We start from the raw sequence: 14,597 nt of genomic DNA, 5'->3' as shown, positions 1-14,597 counted from the left end.
TCTGTCTGGTACAATGGGAGATCAGACAGGACAGAGCTATAGTAAAATGCTATAGCCTATTCTAAATCTCTATGGCTCTATGCCTCTCTCCCCTGTATGTCATTCTGCTGCTAAAGCAAACAAGCAGAGATGGGACAAAACAGTATAGCGAGAGACTGGTGGGACTGTAGAATGCATCTAACAGAGGCTACAGCATCCATCCATCCACTCCTCTCACCAAACAATGAACTCGTTGGGAACAGCTTACTGAGGTCAGCACATTGCCCAGACCTCTCTCTCTGTGTGTGTGTGTGTGTGTGTGTGTGTGTGTGTGTGTGTGTGTGTGTGTGTGTGTGTGTGTGTGTGTGTGTGTGTGTTTCTCAGTGAATGTTGGTCTATGCATATGTTTTGGATGTTTTGGTGTGCAGCGGCTTTGTTGCTAGTATGTGTATAAAGCATATCAATGTGTGTGTGTGTGTGTGTGTGTGTCTCTGTGTGAGTGTGTGTGTGCGTCCGTGTGACACCCTTAGCATGTATTCCTCTGTGTGAGTGTGTGTGTGCGTCCGTGTGACACCCTTAGCATGTATTCCTCTGTGTGTGTGTGTGTGTCTGTGAGTGTTTCTGCTGATGTTAGCAGCAGCCCAGAAGTGACAAAGAGACAAGCACTGTCAGCAAGCCTATGGGAGGAGCTCTCTGTGACCATATGTACTCTACCGTATACAGACATCAGCCATTCAACACACACGCAGGCGCACAGACACACACACTCCTTAGACCTGTGCTAAGAAACATAATCATCGTATCAGATGAACATGTACACAGGTTGCTGTTCGTTTAGGATGAATGAATGAATCCTGTTTTGCAACAGATTCTTCTCTTGCTGCAAACATTTTTTTGAGGGGTGAAAAAGCTAAACATAATCCACAAAGAAAAGACTGCTCATAATTCTCCACAATCATAGTCCGCCCTTTTTTTATGCGGTGTTCTCTTTCCGTTGTTGCACCTTTTATGGAAATGTATTCTAGTAAACAAACTCAGCAATGTATTTTTTACAAATGGACTTCAGGAAAAATGTGAAAATGCTCCTTTTCAGCCTTGATGACCAACCAAACCATGACAAACCCATCCTGAAATGTCCACTGTGACTGGCTCTGCGGTAGAGGCAGCTGGCCTCTAGGATGCAGCCTTTCCTCGTGGATGAGTGAGAACTTGTGGAACTGTTGTGACATTTTGGAACAGCTGTGACCTTCCAGAATGTCTGGGATATTCACTGGAAATCTCATGGACTAGACTGTATGTCATTGGCCATACTGACATAGGCCTGTCCGTTTTACCATGTGGTACATTTCAATAACCTAAAGTTGCCATCTCCACATGCACCTACCTTCTCACCGATCTGAAAGAACAGGCCAGCCAGGTGAATGCAAACCTTTTGCAAACCTTTTGGAATTTGCTTTATTGCAGAGGCAAGGCGAAAAGGCCACTTTATTAATACGCAACCTATGACCATATATGAAATTACCCCAAATGATGTATAGACTGCCGTCTAGTCCAGTGACACTACACGGTCTGGTCAGTACAGGGTAGGGTACTAATAGGCTATGGTATCCAATGAAATACTAGTCTCGGAAAGTCAAACCCATTCTCCACAGAGTCGGCAGAAAGTGGATGCTTCTGCTTTTCAAGGGTACAGTATTTTCAACCTAACTTCCATTTCCCCTGAAAAATAGAAGTGGGGACTCCGCTTTGCCATTTTTTTACCCCTGCTACCTGCTACCTGCTACCGAGGCAAGCTGGAATATTGGTACATTGTGTGAGGTAACCAGTATGTCTAGAGAGACAAATTAAATGCTACTAAAGGCAATCAGTGTTGTGGTTCTGACCTATTAGTCAATTGCACCTCCTAATAATGAAACAATCTGGAGAAATTCAGGCTATATAGGTTTATAGGCCGACCCCACATTATTAATATATCTGTTTGGTCCTCTGACAAACCAATAGGCCTAATTGACTTCTCTTGATGGAAATCAGCAGGCAGTATCATTTCAGCTGACATGGCAAAACATTTTTGGAGTGACATCCAAACGGACCATACATAATTGAGAGATAGGGGCAGCGCCCAATAGGGATCAAGTCAAATATTATATCAGATGTCTAAATCCTTGCATTGTTTATAAATGCGACGTCCCCGAGCTGACAAGGTACAAATCTGTCGTTCTGCCCCCGAACAAGGCAGTTCACCCACTGTTCCTAGGCCGTCATTGAAAATAAGAATTTGTTCTTAACTGACTTGCCTAGTTAAATAATTTAAAGGTAGAAATGTTAGTGGACAAGCTGCAGTTTGGACATTTGGATCTCAACCAGTGCCACTTCTCTTTTTTCAATTACGACGAAAAGGCACAACGCTCACTTTGCCTTGACTGTTTCAGTTTCAGGATACAGTGCGCTGTTGGTGGATTTGTTCGATGTTAGGAGGAGAGAGAGCGACTCTATAGCAGTATCATCTCCTGCAGACGGCAGACTTCAAGTCAGAAAGAAGAAGGGCTTTTGAATTAAGCACCAAGCAGCTACAGACAGCAGCTGTGCAGCCTTTGGAGAGGGAGGGAGGGAGGACGACTGTTTTGTATCTTGCAGGCACGGGCTCGGAGAAGGGGGAGGAGGGACAGAGAATGAGCTATTCTTGCACCAGCAGACGCAACAGCCGGGACCCGTCAAGCGCTAAGAAGTCCACTGGTAATAATCCTGGCAGTTGCCGTGGCGGAGGAGATACCGGAGGAAGCAGCAGTAACAACATCAACGGCCAGGCGAGCCCGACTCCAAACGCGAACCAAAACCCAACAGCAGTAATGAAAGTCAAAAAAGGCTGCAACTCAATGGATGTGGGGGTCCCGGCGACCACGGAAGAGGAACTGCTCGGGAACACTGCGATCACTCCCGAGGACCTATTGGGCTTGCAGAAGATCACCGAGAGTAAGTTCGATAGTCCAAATACCACACTAGGCTTACCGATTGACTGGCTGCTTTGGGTAGCCTAATAATAAGACACGCATAACAGCCCATTCATTCAGGGAATGAAGTGTGAAGGCGCCTAAGCAAAGTGTTGCAGGGAGGGTAATTTTTTATATTAAACAGCTTCCTTTCCTTCCACGCTGTTCATGCATTCATTGCAACAATGTAACCACGTTCTATCTTCTCGGGTTAATCAATACATTGTCAACAGCTGCATTTTACGGGAAACTGCCCAGCTAGCACAGTGGATCTGGGCTGATTCCGGCTGAGAGTTGGGGCACTCGGCTGAGAGTCAGACTCTGCCGACGTCATGTGGCCCGAGTCTGGGCCGCCTTCGGCAGTATTACTTATGGCTAGGATGCATGGATTGAGCTCGGGCCGATTCCGGTGTGAGTTATCTGGCCCAAATGTATTACTTGGGGCTCGGGCCGATTGGGTCTACTCTGGGAGATGATTACACGGGCTGCTTTATACAATGAACATTTCATTATTTATTTGGCCATATTTTCTCATTGTTTCTGTGATCCAAAAATGAATGTAATATTTAAATGAAATTCTTTAAGAGTCCTGTGTAGTGTTTTACTATTTGAAACTTTGTGCAAGGAAACTGATAAGCATTAAAACCTGTGTGGATGGAGCCTCCTGAGTGGCGCAGCGGTCTAAGACACTGCATCGGCAGTGCAAACTGTGCTGCTACAGATGCTGGTTCGAGACCCGTGCCGACCGGGAGAGGCCAATGAGGCCACCCACAATTGGCCCAGCGTCGTCTGAGTTAGTGGAGGGTTTGGCTGGACGGAATGTCCTTGTCCCATCACACTGTAGTGACCCCTGTGGAAAAGGTCAAGGTTTCTGAATACTTTTCGAATGCACGGTAGAGAGAGAGAGAGAATGGTTTAGCAGCTATATCTATCCATCTCTGATGCCCAAACCTCACTAACCTCCATGTACAGGAAGTTAGATAACAGGTGGCCAGTAGGGCCCTTGACTACTTTAAGTAATACCTTCTTACACAACAGGTGATGTCCCAAATGGCACCCTATTCCTTATATATGTAGGGAATAGGGTGCCATTTGATGCCCATCCAAACACCCTCCTCCCCTCACACGTAGCCTACAAAATGCTGGTTGTTGTTCTACTTAATCAAATCAAATCAAATGTATTTATAAAGCCCTTCTTACATCAGCTGATGTCTCAAAGTGCTGTACAGAAACCCAGCCTAAAAACCCAAACAGCAAGCAATGCAGGTGTAGAAGCACGGTGGCTAGGAAAAACTCCCTAGAAAGGCCAGAACCTAGGAAGATAACTAGAGAGGAACCAGGCTATGAGGGGTGGCCAGTCCTCTTCTGGCTGTGCCGGGTGGAGATTATAACAGAACATGGCCAAGATGTTCAAATGTTCATAGATGACCAGCAGGGTCAAATAATAATAATCACAGTGGATGTCAAGGGTGCAACATCAGCACCTCAGGAGTAAATGTCAGTTGGCTTTTCATAGCCGATCATTCAGAGTATCTCTACCACTCCTGCTGTCTCTAGAGAGTTGAAAACAGCAGGTCTGGGACAAGGTAGCATGTCCGGTGAACAGGTCAGGGTTCCATAGCCGCAGGCAGAACAGTTGAAACTGGAGCAGCTTCTGTTCCTCTGGATAGCATGCTGACCTCCAGCCATACACTTATAAATTAGGATTCTTCCTCTACACTACAGGGACGAGAGTTCCTCGTGGAACCTTTTTTATCCAGAACTTCTTCAGAACATTTGAAAAAACCTTCTCTATGAAAGAAATGGTTATTTGTTAGGTGAAAAGGTTCTACCTGGCAGTGTCCTTCTACATGGACAAGTCAGAGAACCCTTTCTTATACAGTGCTACTGCCATAGAAACAGAACAAGAGTAGTGTTGAACAATGTCCAGCTGGGAATGCCCTAATGAGCCCAACTCCCAGGCCGGGACAAGCTCCAACTCGGAGTGTCGGGACGAGAGGGGAGTCATGCTTGGATGGCTGCAGCATCTTGGAAAATCTCTCCATGGTTACAGCAGCCTATCTCTCTGTGGCCTAACAGGAACACACACACACAGACAGTCCTCTCTGTCAGGAGAGAGAGTCTGTCTCTCGGTCTGTCCATTCGTCCGCCTGGCTGTCTGTCTGCCTGCCTTGTTGGCTTGCTCATTCGCTGTCTGCCTGTCTGCTGGCCTTGTTTCCTCTGTCCCCTGAAGAACAAAGGGATCTCACTCTTTCAGAGGCTGACACCATTTCTTCCAGTCAGAGAGAAAGAGGGAGACAGACAGAGAGAGAGAGGAGAAGGACGCCTTATAGTCAGTGTTTGTGTGGGAGTTTATTGAGTTCTGACAGAGCACACAATGGACAAGACAGGAGTCTGACAGTCAGTGACTTTCATTTAGTTCTGTGACGACCCTCCCACTCTGTCTGCCGAATTCTTTCTCTTTGCTCTTATTTTCTTTAATAGGATGTCGGTGGGCGGAGCTGGGAGGGTCGTCAGCGAAATGGTACACACCTGGGATAAATACACCTTTTCCCCATTCATTGAGGAGACTCTCTCCATCTCTCCAACACTGTTGGATTTTGGTTGTGGCATTTTTGTTGCCTTTTTGGTTGTTTGCTTTGGCACCTTTCAACACCTCTCATTATCACATCTATGTACGCAACCACTCACTTGCACTACTGATTACTGGCTACACACCCCATTGTTAATTGTATTTAGGTTACTTGAGTTAATAAATATATTTTGTTATTCCTTATCTCCACGTTGTCTCCCTTTTTGTTGCGGACTTCGAGTCGGTTCGTGACAGTTCACTGTTCTTGTCCTTTAAAGACATGCTCCGGGACTTTAGCAAATTGGGCTAAACTACGTTAGTATTTGTTAAACATCCCGCTTTAGGCTGGATGTGTCAATGTGTAGTTCATACACGTGTAATCTATGAGCAGAATTATTGTTTGACCTTAATAAGCCATGAAATCCCTAGTTTGAAAGCGACTGTTTTTTGGTAACTGTGTGGCGCCATTTTCCTATTCAGGGAATCTACACATATTTTGGCGACGTACTACAAGCTTGGCCCATGCGGGCCAGCCCGCTAGCGATTTGAGTTCCAGCCCCTTGCTATTGTTTTCAACATGTCAGCCAAATAAGGTTTACAAGCTATGCATAGTGTTTTTATGAACGGTGATTTACTGATGTATTTTTAGTTAGCTATAGCCAGCTCTGGCTATAGCTAACTAGCATATACATATATATATAGAGAGAGAGCTATATATAGAGAGCTATATATAGAGCTATATTTAAAAACACGAAATACATGGCTCTCTGGCCATAGCTAGCTAACTTATCATAATGAGGCTGGATTATTTGAAAAATAAATAGAAAGGAAAATATCCACATAGTAGCTATGTAGCTAATATAAATATTCTACATTTTCTAGCACAATAGTCCCTCCTGTTACACCTGTATATCAATCAATCAATCAATTTTATTTTATATAGCCCTTCGTACATCAGCTAATATCTCGAAGTGCTGTACAGACACCCAGCCTAAAACCCCAAACAGCTAGTAATGCAGGTGTAGAAGCACGGTGGCTAGGAAAAACTCCCTAGAAAGGCCAAAACCTAGGAAGAAACATAGAGAGGAACCAGGCTATGAGGGGTGGCCAGTCCTCTTCTGGCTGTGCCGGGTGGAGATTATAACAGAACTAGGCCAAGATGTTCAAAAATGTTCATAAGTGACAAGCATGGTCAAATAATAATCATGAATAATTTTCAGTTGGCTTTTCATAGCCGATCATCAAGAGTTGAAAAACAACAGGTCTGGGACAGGTGGCGGTTCCATAACCGCAGGCAGAACAGCTGAAACTGGAATAGCAGCAAGGCCAGGCGGACTGGGGACAGCAAGGAGTCACCACGGGCGGCAGTCCCGACGCATGGTCCTAGGGCCCAGGTCCTCCGAGAGAAAGAAAGAGAGAAGGAGAAAATTAGAGAGAGCCAAGATTTTCAAAATTTCCATAAATGACAAGCATGGTCAAATAATAATCAGGAATAAATCTCAGTTGGCTTTTCATAGCCGATCATTAAGAGTTGAAAACAGCAGGTCTGGGACAGGTAGGGGTTCCATAACCGCAGGCAGAACAGTTGAAACTGGAATAGCAGCAAGGCCAGGCGGACTGGGGACAGCAAGGAGTCACCACGGCCGGTAGTCCCGACGTATGGTCCTAGGGCTCAGGTCCTCCGAGAGAAAGAAAGAGAGAAGGAGAAAATTAGAGAGAGCCAAGATTTTCAAAATGTTCATAAATGACAAGCATGGTCAAATAATAATCAGGAATAAATCTCAGTTGGCTTTTCATAGCCGATCATTAAGAGTTGAAAACAGCAGGTCTGGGACAGGTAGGGGTTCCATAACCGCAGGCAGAACAGTTGAAACTGGAATAGCAGCAAGGCCAGGCGGACTGGGGACAGCAAGGTGTCATCATGCCCGGTAGTCCTGACGTATGGTCCTAGGGCTCAGGTTCACAGAGAGAAAGAGAGAACGAGAGAATTAGAGAGAGCATCTCTCAGTTGGCTTTTCTCAGTTGGCTTTTCATAGCCGATCATTAAGAGTTGAAAACAGCAGGTCTGGGACAGGTAGGGGTTCCGTAACCACAGGCAGAACAGTTGAAACTGGAATAGCAGCAAGGCCAGGCGGACTGGGGACAGCAAGGTGTCATCATGCCCGGTAGTCCTGACGTATGGTCCTAGGGCTCAGGTTCTCAGAGAGAAAGAGAGAACGAGAGAATTAGAGAGAGCAATTAATAACATTTATGACCCTTTCGAAAGGGTCTCTATGAATCATAACGAGTCTTATAATGCTACTCCTGAAACATGTAACTAACATAAGTGGACTATGTCTTATGAAGTAGGCCACATTCAACCATAATACAGAACTATATGCTTGACAGTATATTGTCACGTGAGAAACCACAAAGTTGCTTTATCGAATCCCCGAGCCGACAAGGTGAAGAGCTGTCATTCTGCCCAAGAGCAAGGCAATTAAACCCCACAACAACTGCTCCCGGGAGCCGATGATGTTGATTAAGGCAGCCCCCTGCACCTCTCTGATTAAGAGGGGATGGGTTAGATGCGGAGACACATTTCGATTGAATGCATTCAGTTGTGCAACTGGCTAGGTACAGTGCATTCGGAAAGTATTCAGACCCCTTCACTATTTCCACATTTTGGGACGTTACAGCCTGATTAAAAAAAATCCTCATCAATTTACACTCTTTTGACACCACAATGTCAAAGAGAAAACAGGTTTTTAGAAAAAAAATGAAATTTATTACAAATAAAAAAACACATCTTATTCACATAACTATTCAGACCCTTTGCTTTGAGACTCGAAATTGAGCTCAGGTGCATCCTGTTTCCATTGATCGTCCTTGAGATGTTTCTACAACTTGATTGGAGTCCACCTGTGGTAAATTCAATTGATTTGACATGATTTGGAAAGGCACACACCTGTCTATATAAAGTCCCACATATGACAGTGCATGTCAGAACGAAAACCAAGCCATGAGGTTGAAGGAATTGTTCGTAGAGCTCCGAGACAGGATTGTGTCGAGGCACAGATCTGGGGAAGGGTACCAAAAAATGTCTGTAACATTGAAGGTTCCTAAGAACACAGTGGCCCTCCATCATTCTTAAATGGAACAAGTTTGGAACCACCCAGAATCTTCCAAGATCTGGCCGCCCGGCCAAACTGAGCAATCAGGGGAGAAGGAACTTGGTTAGGGATGTGACCAAGAACCCGATGGTCACTCTGACAGAGCTCCAGAGTTCCTCTGTGGCGATCGGAGAACCTTCCAGAAGGACAACCATCTCTGCAGCACTCCACCAATCAGGCCTTAATGGTAGAGTGGCCAGATGAAAGCCTCTCCTCAGTAAAAGGCACATGACAGCCCGCTTGGAGTTAGCAAAAAGGCACCTAAAGGACTCTGACCATGAGAAACAAGATTCTTTGGTCTGATGAAACCAAGATTTAACTTTTTGGCCTGAATGCCAAGCGTCATGTCTGGAAGAAACCTTCCACCATCCCTACAGTGAAGCATGGTGGTGGCAGCATCATGCTGTGGGGATGTTTTTCAGCAGCAGGAACTGGGCTCCAGAGCGCTCAGGACCTCAGACTGGGGCGAAGGTTCACCTTCCAACAGGACAATGACCGTAAGCACACCAACGACCCTAAGCACACAGTCAAGACAACGCAGGAGTAGTTTCGGGACAGGTCTCTGAATGTTCTTGAGTGGCCCAGCCAGAGCCCAGACTTGAACCTGATTAAACATCTCTGGAGAGACCTGAAAATAGCTGTGCAGTAACACTCCCCATCCAACCTGACAGAGTTTGAGAGGATCTGCAGAGAAAGGAAGACCCATACCCAAGAAGACTCGAGGCTGTAATCGTTTCCAAAGGTGCTTCAACAAAGTACCGAGTAAAGGGTATGAGTACTTATGTAAATGTAATTTAAAAAAATAAAAAATAATAAAAAAATTCTAAAAAATTATTTTTGCTTTGTCATTATGGGGTATTGTGTGTGTAGGTTGATGAGGGGAAAAAACTATTTAATCAATTTTAGAATAAGGCTGTAACGTAACAAAATGTTGAAAAAGTGAAGGGGTCTGGATCCTTTCCGAATGCACTGTACCCCCCCCCCCCCCTTTCCTTTTCATATGTGTTGTGTGTTTTCTTAGCGAGGTAGTAGGCCACAATCATATAATATTGGCCTTTAAAAATGTGCATAATTTTCACATGGCACATTACAGAGTTATTAGAGCTTACTGCAGCCATAGCTTCATAGAAGTCTTGTTGTATTATGAAAACCCATGTTGACATTTATCTGTGTGAATTTGTTATTCATAAAGTTCAAAAGTCCACAGTTTTTCTTTTTATTAAGTAAAAAAAAAAATACCTGAATAGTATTTACATATTTTACATAATGTGCTTCTTGCTCGAAGATGGCAACTCCAATACAGAAGTTGGTTGAGACTCAGTGTCTCAACCAACTCTATTAGAGTTGCCATCCTCAAGCAAGATGGTAAGGGGATTGCCGAGGCCACAGGAAGGAAAGCCACAGGAAGGTCAGGGTGTGGTGGATGTGTGGCTGGTGGGTCATTCATGACTGCTAATGTCCATCTCCTGTGTATAGAGAGCGTATATAAATGTTTGCTCACAGTGACAATTATGAACATAATAATATATGACATTTAGCTAGGGATGACCCCATTTAGTTGACTGGTCCATAGGCTGTTTGTCGACTGAGATGTCTTTACTCGAGCAGTCGCAATTATTAGTTTTTTTTCCTTCGTTGTGCACAAGAAACCTGTCTGATTCGCGCCTGTCTCAATGGACTAATCCATTTTGGACTAATCACAGGGATGGCACAGTCCATCACTCTAAGACATGTGATACTGAAATTGTATATGGTTATATTATTTTAAAATAATGGTGAAACACGAAAAAAAAATCGTATTTTATAACAAATGCGCTTTCTCCCACATCGGATATGGTTGCTGTCCGTGATTCTGAAACAATCATCAGTGCGCTGTAGAATTGGCTTCTGTCCCCATGTTGCATAGTAGCAAAATGAACCAGGATATTGGGACAATGCCACAGAGTTAGCAGCAGAGAAGAGGAAACAGTCCTTGCCTAAAGCCCTGTTAGGACACGATTAGTTTTACTGGGGGTGGTAATGTAATTTTGCGCACAAGCACAAAACACTGCATCTGTCATTTTAGTCCCGTCCGAATCTGCCATGTCAGTCATTTGTACAGGGCAGGAGAGTAACAATTCCAGCTTCAATAACTGCAAGGTCCTCTGATAATACTAGTCCCGTGCGAATTGACATCCCTGTGTTTTGAGAGAAATGTCTGAATTTGACAAGTGTGGCTCACGGTTTGAGCAAGAAAACAACAACTCACTCAATAAATTGAATGAAGTGCTGCACACATATATATATAGGGGGTACATGTATCAACTTTCACAGTGAATGCTTTTGTTCAAATGTTTTGTGTGCGTATTAATGAAATATTACCAAATGCATAAGTAAAAAATATTGCACCTATTTAATGTAACCCTTGCCGTTAAATAGATCGTAAAGCAGCATAGAACTGACCTAAACGCTTGGAAATGAATAAGTTCACTTTTGCATCCATAGCATTAAAACACATCTGAAGTGCAAGTGCACTGTTTAGCTCAAATCTGAAGGCATTTAGGACGTCTACTGCTGATCACTAAAATATCCTAATGATTATCACACTTCCTCAAGCCAAATATTATGGTGACACTATACCACAGATGGTTTGGTATGGTTTAGAAACCAAGCTCGAGTTATCAGTGTAGCCCTGATAACCAATCACAGATGGTGTTGGGATCCAGAATTTCCTCCACCTGAACCCAACACCGCTCCTCTGGGCCATACCCCTCCCAGTCCACCATGTACTGGAGCCATCCCCCAAGACGTCGGGAGTCCAGTAGAGAACTGGCGGCATAGGCCGGACCACCCCTCGATGTCCAGGGGGGACAGCATCAGGGGACACACTTCTTCTGCGCACCTGAACCACTCATCAACCGCAGGAGCTTCAGTCTGGCCCGGGGTCTTTGGAGCCAGGGCCGGCTGAAAACCCAGAACACACTGGAAGGGAGTCAACCCAGTGGAGGAGTGTCACAGCAAATTCTGGCGTACTCTGCCCATGGACGGTATCGAGCCCACTCTCCCTGCCAGTCCTGAAAGTGACTCCTCAGGAACCTCCCCAGCTCCTGGTTCATCCTCTCCACCTGCCCGTTGGACTGACCATGACCAAGCTTCTCCATAAATCAAATCAAATGTATTTATATAGCCCTTCTTACATCAGCTGATATCTCAAAGTGCTGTACAGAAACCCAGCCTAAAACCCCAAACAGCAAGCAATGCAGGTGAAGAAGCACGGTGGCTAGGAAAAATTTCCCAAAAATGTCTGGGTCAAGGTTTGGCTTTTTCAAGAGAGGCTTTATTACTGCCACTTTTAGTGAGTTTGCTACACATCCGGTGGATATAGAGCCGTTTATTATGTTCAACATAGGAGGGCCAAGCACAGGAAGCAGATCTTTCAGTAGTTTAGTTGGAATAGGGTCCAGCATGCAGCTTGAAGGTTTAGAGGCCATGATTATTTTCATCATTGTGTCAAGAGATATAGTACTAAAACACTTAAGTGTCTCTCTTGATCCTAGGTCCTTGCAGAGTTGTGCAGACTCAGGACAACTGAGCTTTGGAGGAATGCGCAGATTTAAAGAGGAGTCCGTAATTTGCTTTCTAATGATCATGGTCTTTTCCTCAAAGTTCATGAATTTATTACTGCTGAAGTGAAAGCCATCCTCTCTTGGGGAATGCTGCTTTTTAGTTAGCTTTGCGACAGTATCAAAAATACATTTCGGATTGTTCTTATTTTCCTCAATTAAGTTGGAAAAAAATAGGATGACCGAGCAGCAGTGAGGGCTCTTCGATACTGCACGGTACTGTCTTTCCAAGCTCATCGGAAGACTTCCAGTTTGGTGTGGCGCCATTTCCTTTCCAATTTTCTGGAAGCTTGCTTCAGAGCTCGGGTATTTTCTGTATACCAGGGAGCTCGTTTCTTATTACAAATGCTTTTAGTTTTTAGGGGTGCAACTGCATCTAGGGTATTGCGCAAGGTTAAATTGAGTTCCTCAGTTAGGTGGTTAACTGATTTTTGTCCTCTGGCGTCCTTGGGTAGGCAGAGGGAGTCTGGAAGGTCATCAAGGAATCTTTGCGTTGTCTGAGATTTTATAGCATGACTTTTGATGCTCCTTGCTTGGGGTCTGAGCAGATTATTTGTTGCGATTGCAAACGTAATAAAATGGTGGTCCGATAGTCCAGGATTGTGAGGAAAAATATTAAGATCCACAACATTTATTCCATGGGACAAAACTAGGTCCAGAGTATGTCTGTGGCAGTGAGTAGTTCCGGAGACATGTTGGACAAAACCCACTGAGTCGATGATGGCTCCGAAAGCCTTTTGGAGTGGGTCTGTGGACTTTTGATGTGAATATTATCTGCTATGACTACAAGGTCCGATTGGAATTCAGGGAACTCAGTGAGGAATGCTGTATATGGCCCAGGAGGCCTGTAAACAGTAGCTGTAAAAAGTGATTGGGTAGGCTGCATAGATTTCATGACTAGAAGCTCAAAAGACGAAAACGTTATTTTTTTTGTAAATTGAAATTTGCTATCGTAAATGTTAGCAACACCTCCGCCTTTGCGGGATGCACGGGGGATACTCGTGGGATAAAGGCTCTCCATACCCGTGATGTGAATTGGGGGCCACGGTCGTAGACAATGTCCTCCAGAAGGCCATAATGCTGGAAGACCTGTTGGAATAGTGCCTCAGTAACCTGGAGAGCAGTAGGGAGACCAGAAAGAGGGATTAAACAGGATTTTGAAAGTCTATCCACAACCACCAAAATGGTGGTGAAACAGTCAGAGAGGAGATCAGTAACAAAGTCAATGGATAGATGGGACCAGGGATGCTGAGGCACAGGAAGGAGTTTCTGCTGGAGAGTTCCGGGGGGATTTGGTTTGGACACATACGGCACAGGAGTTGACGTAGCGAGTGACGTCCTGTGCCAAGGTGGGCTACCAGTACTTCTCAGAGATGGATTGGTAGTGCGAGAAATACCTGGATGTCCAGCGACGACAGCTGTGTGTGCTCTTGTCAGCAGCCGACCCCTTATCATCGTGGGAACGTAGATGCGTTTGGGAGGACAGTTAGTGGGTGGGGGCTCCCTCTCCAAAGCCTGGCGAATGCCCACCTTGCTTGGCACAGATTCAGCCTCCTCGCTGTTCAGGTTCCGATGGTCAGTGAGGACGACGAATGGTTCCTTGGCACCCTCCAGCCATTGTCTCCACTCCTCTACTACTCACTACTCACCGCCAGGAGCTCACGATCATCAATGTCGTAATTCCTCTCTGCAGGGGACAGTTTTTTAGAGTAATATGCACACGGATACATTTTCTGTCGATTACCCTGTCGTTGAGACAGAACTGCCCCCATGCCCACCTCTGATGCGTCCACCTCCACCACAAAGGATATCGTGGGATCTGGGTGTTTGAGCAATGGGGCGGAGGTGAAACGTCCCTTGAGGAGACGGAAGGCCTCGGCTGAGGAGAGACGTGAGAGGGGCGGCTACGGAGCGGAAGTTCCTGATGAAACGGCGGTAGAAGTTGGCAAACCTAAAAGACTGTTCTAACCCCTTTATGGGAGGTTGGGACTGGCCATGACCTGACCACATCTACCTTCTTGTCGTCCATCCTCACTCCCTGCAGGCTGATTTGGTAGCCTAAGAAGGAAACAGCCTTCTGATGAAATTGGCACTTCTCAGCCTTGACGAACAGGTGGTTAGCAAGGAGGCGTTCCAGGACTGCTCGAACGTGAGAGATGTGATCCTCCAGGGTAGCCAAGTATACCAGGATGTCATCAAGATACACAACCACCTGGCATCCGAGCATGTCCCTGAACACCTCGTTAACGAATGCCTGGAACACTGACGAAGCATTGGCTAAGCCAAATGGCATCACCAAGTACAT

At 45.3% G+C, this 14,597-nt stretch overlaps 1 protein-coding gene across 4 annotated transcripts in view; it reads left to right on the top strand.

Annotated features, from left to right (window-relative positions):
• Positions 1-2,189: 2,189 nt before the first annotated feature.
• LOC139583992 (protein unc-119 homolog A-like) overlaps positions 2,190-14,597 on the top strand; it is a 69,528-nt gene continuing 57,120 nt past the window's right edge. For 2 of the 4 annotated variants that reach the window (XM_071415494.1, XM_071415493.1), the window contains exon 1: positions 2,190-2,949. In XM_071415494.1, the coding sequence (XP_071271595.1) occupies positions 2,649-2,949 (301 nt within the window). In that variant the 5' untranslated portion in view covers positions 2,190-2,648. The remainder of the gene's footprint in view (positions 2,950-14,597) is intronic. The other 2 variants (XM_071415496.1, XM_071415495.1) reach the window with 1 other exon arrangement.

The sequence above is a fragment of the Salvelinus alpinus genome, chromosome 9, assembly GCF_045679555.1.
Source record: "Salvelinus alpinus chromosome 9, SLU_Salpinus.1, whole genome shotgun sequence".
NCBI classification, from domain to species: domain Eukaryota; kingdom Metazoa; phylum Chordata; class Actinopteri; order Salmoniformes; family Salmonidae; genus Salvelinus; species Salvelinus alpinus.
Note: the sequence above shows the minus strand (reverse complement) of the source record. Positions and strands in the feature narration are given on the sequence as shown.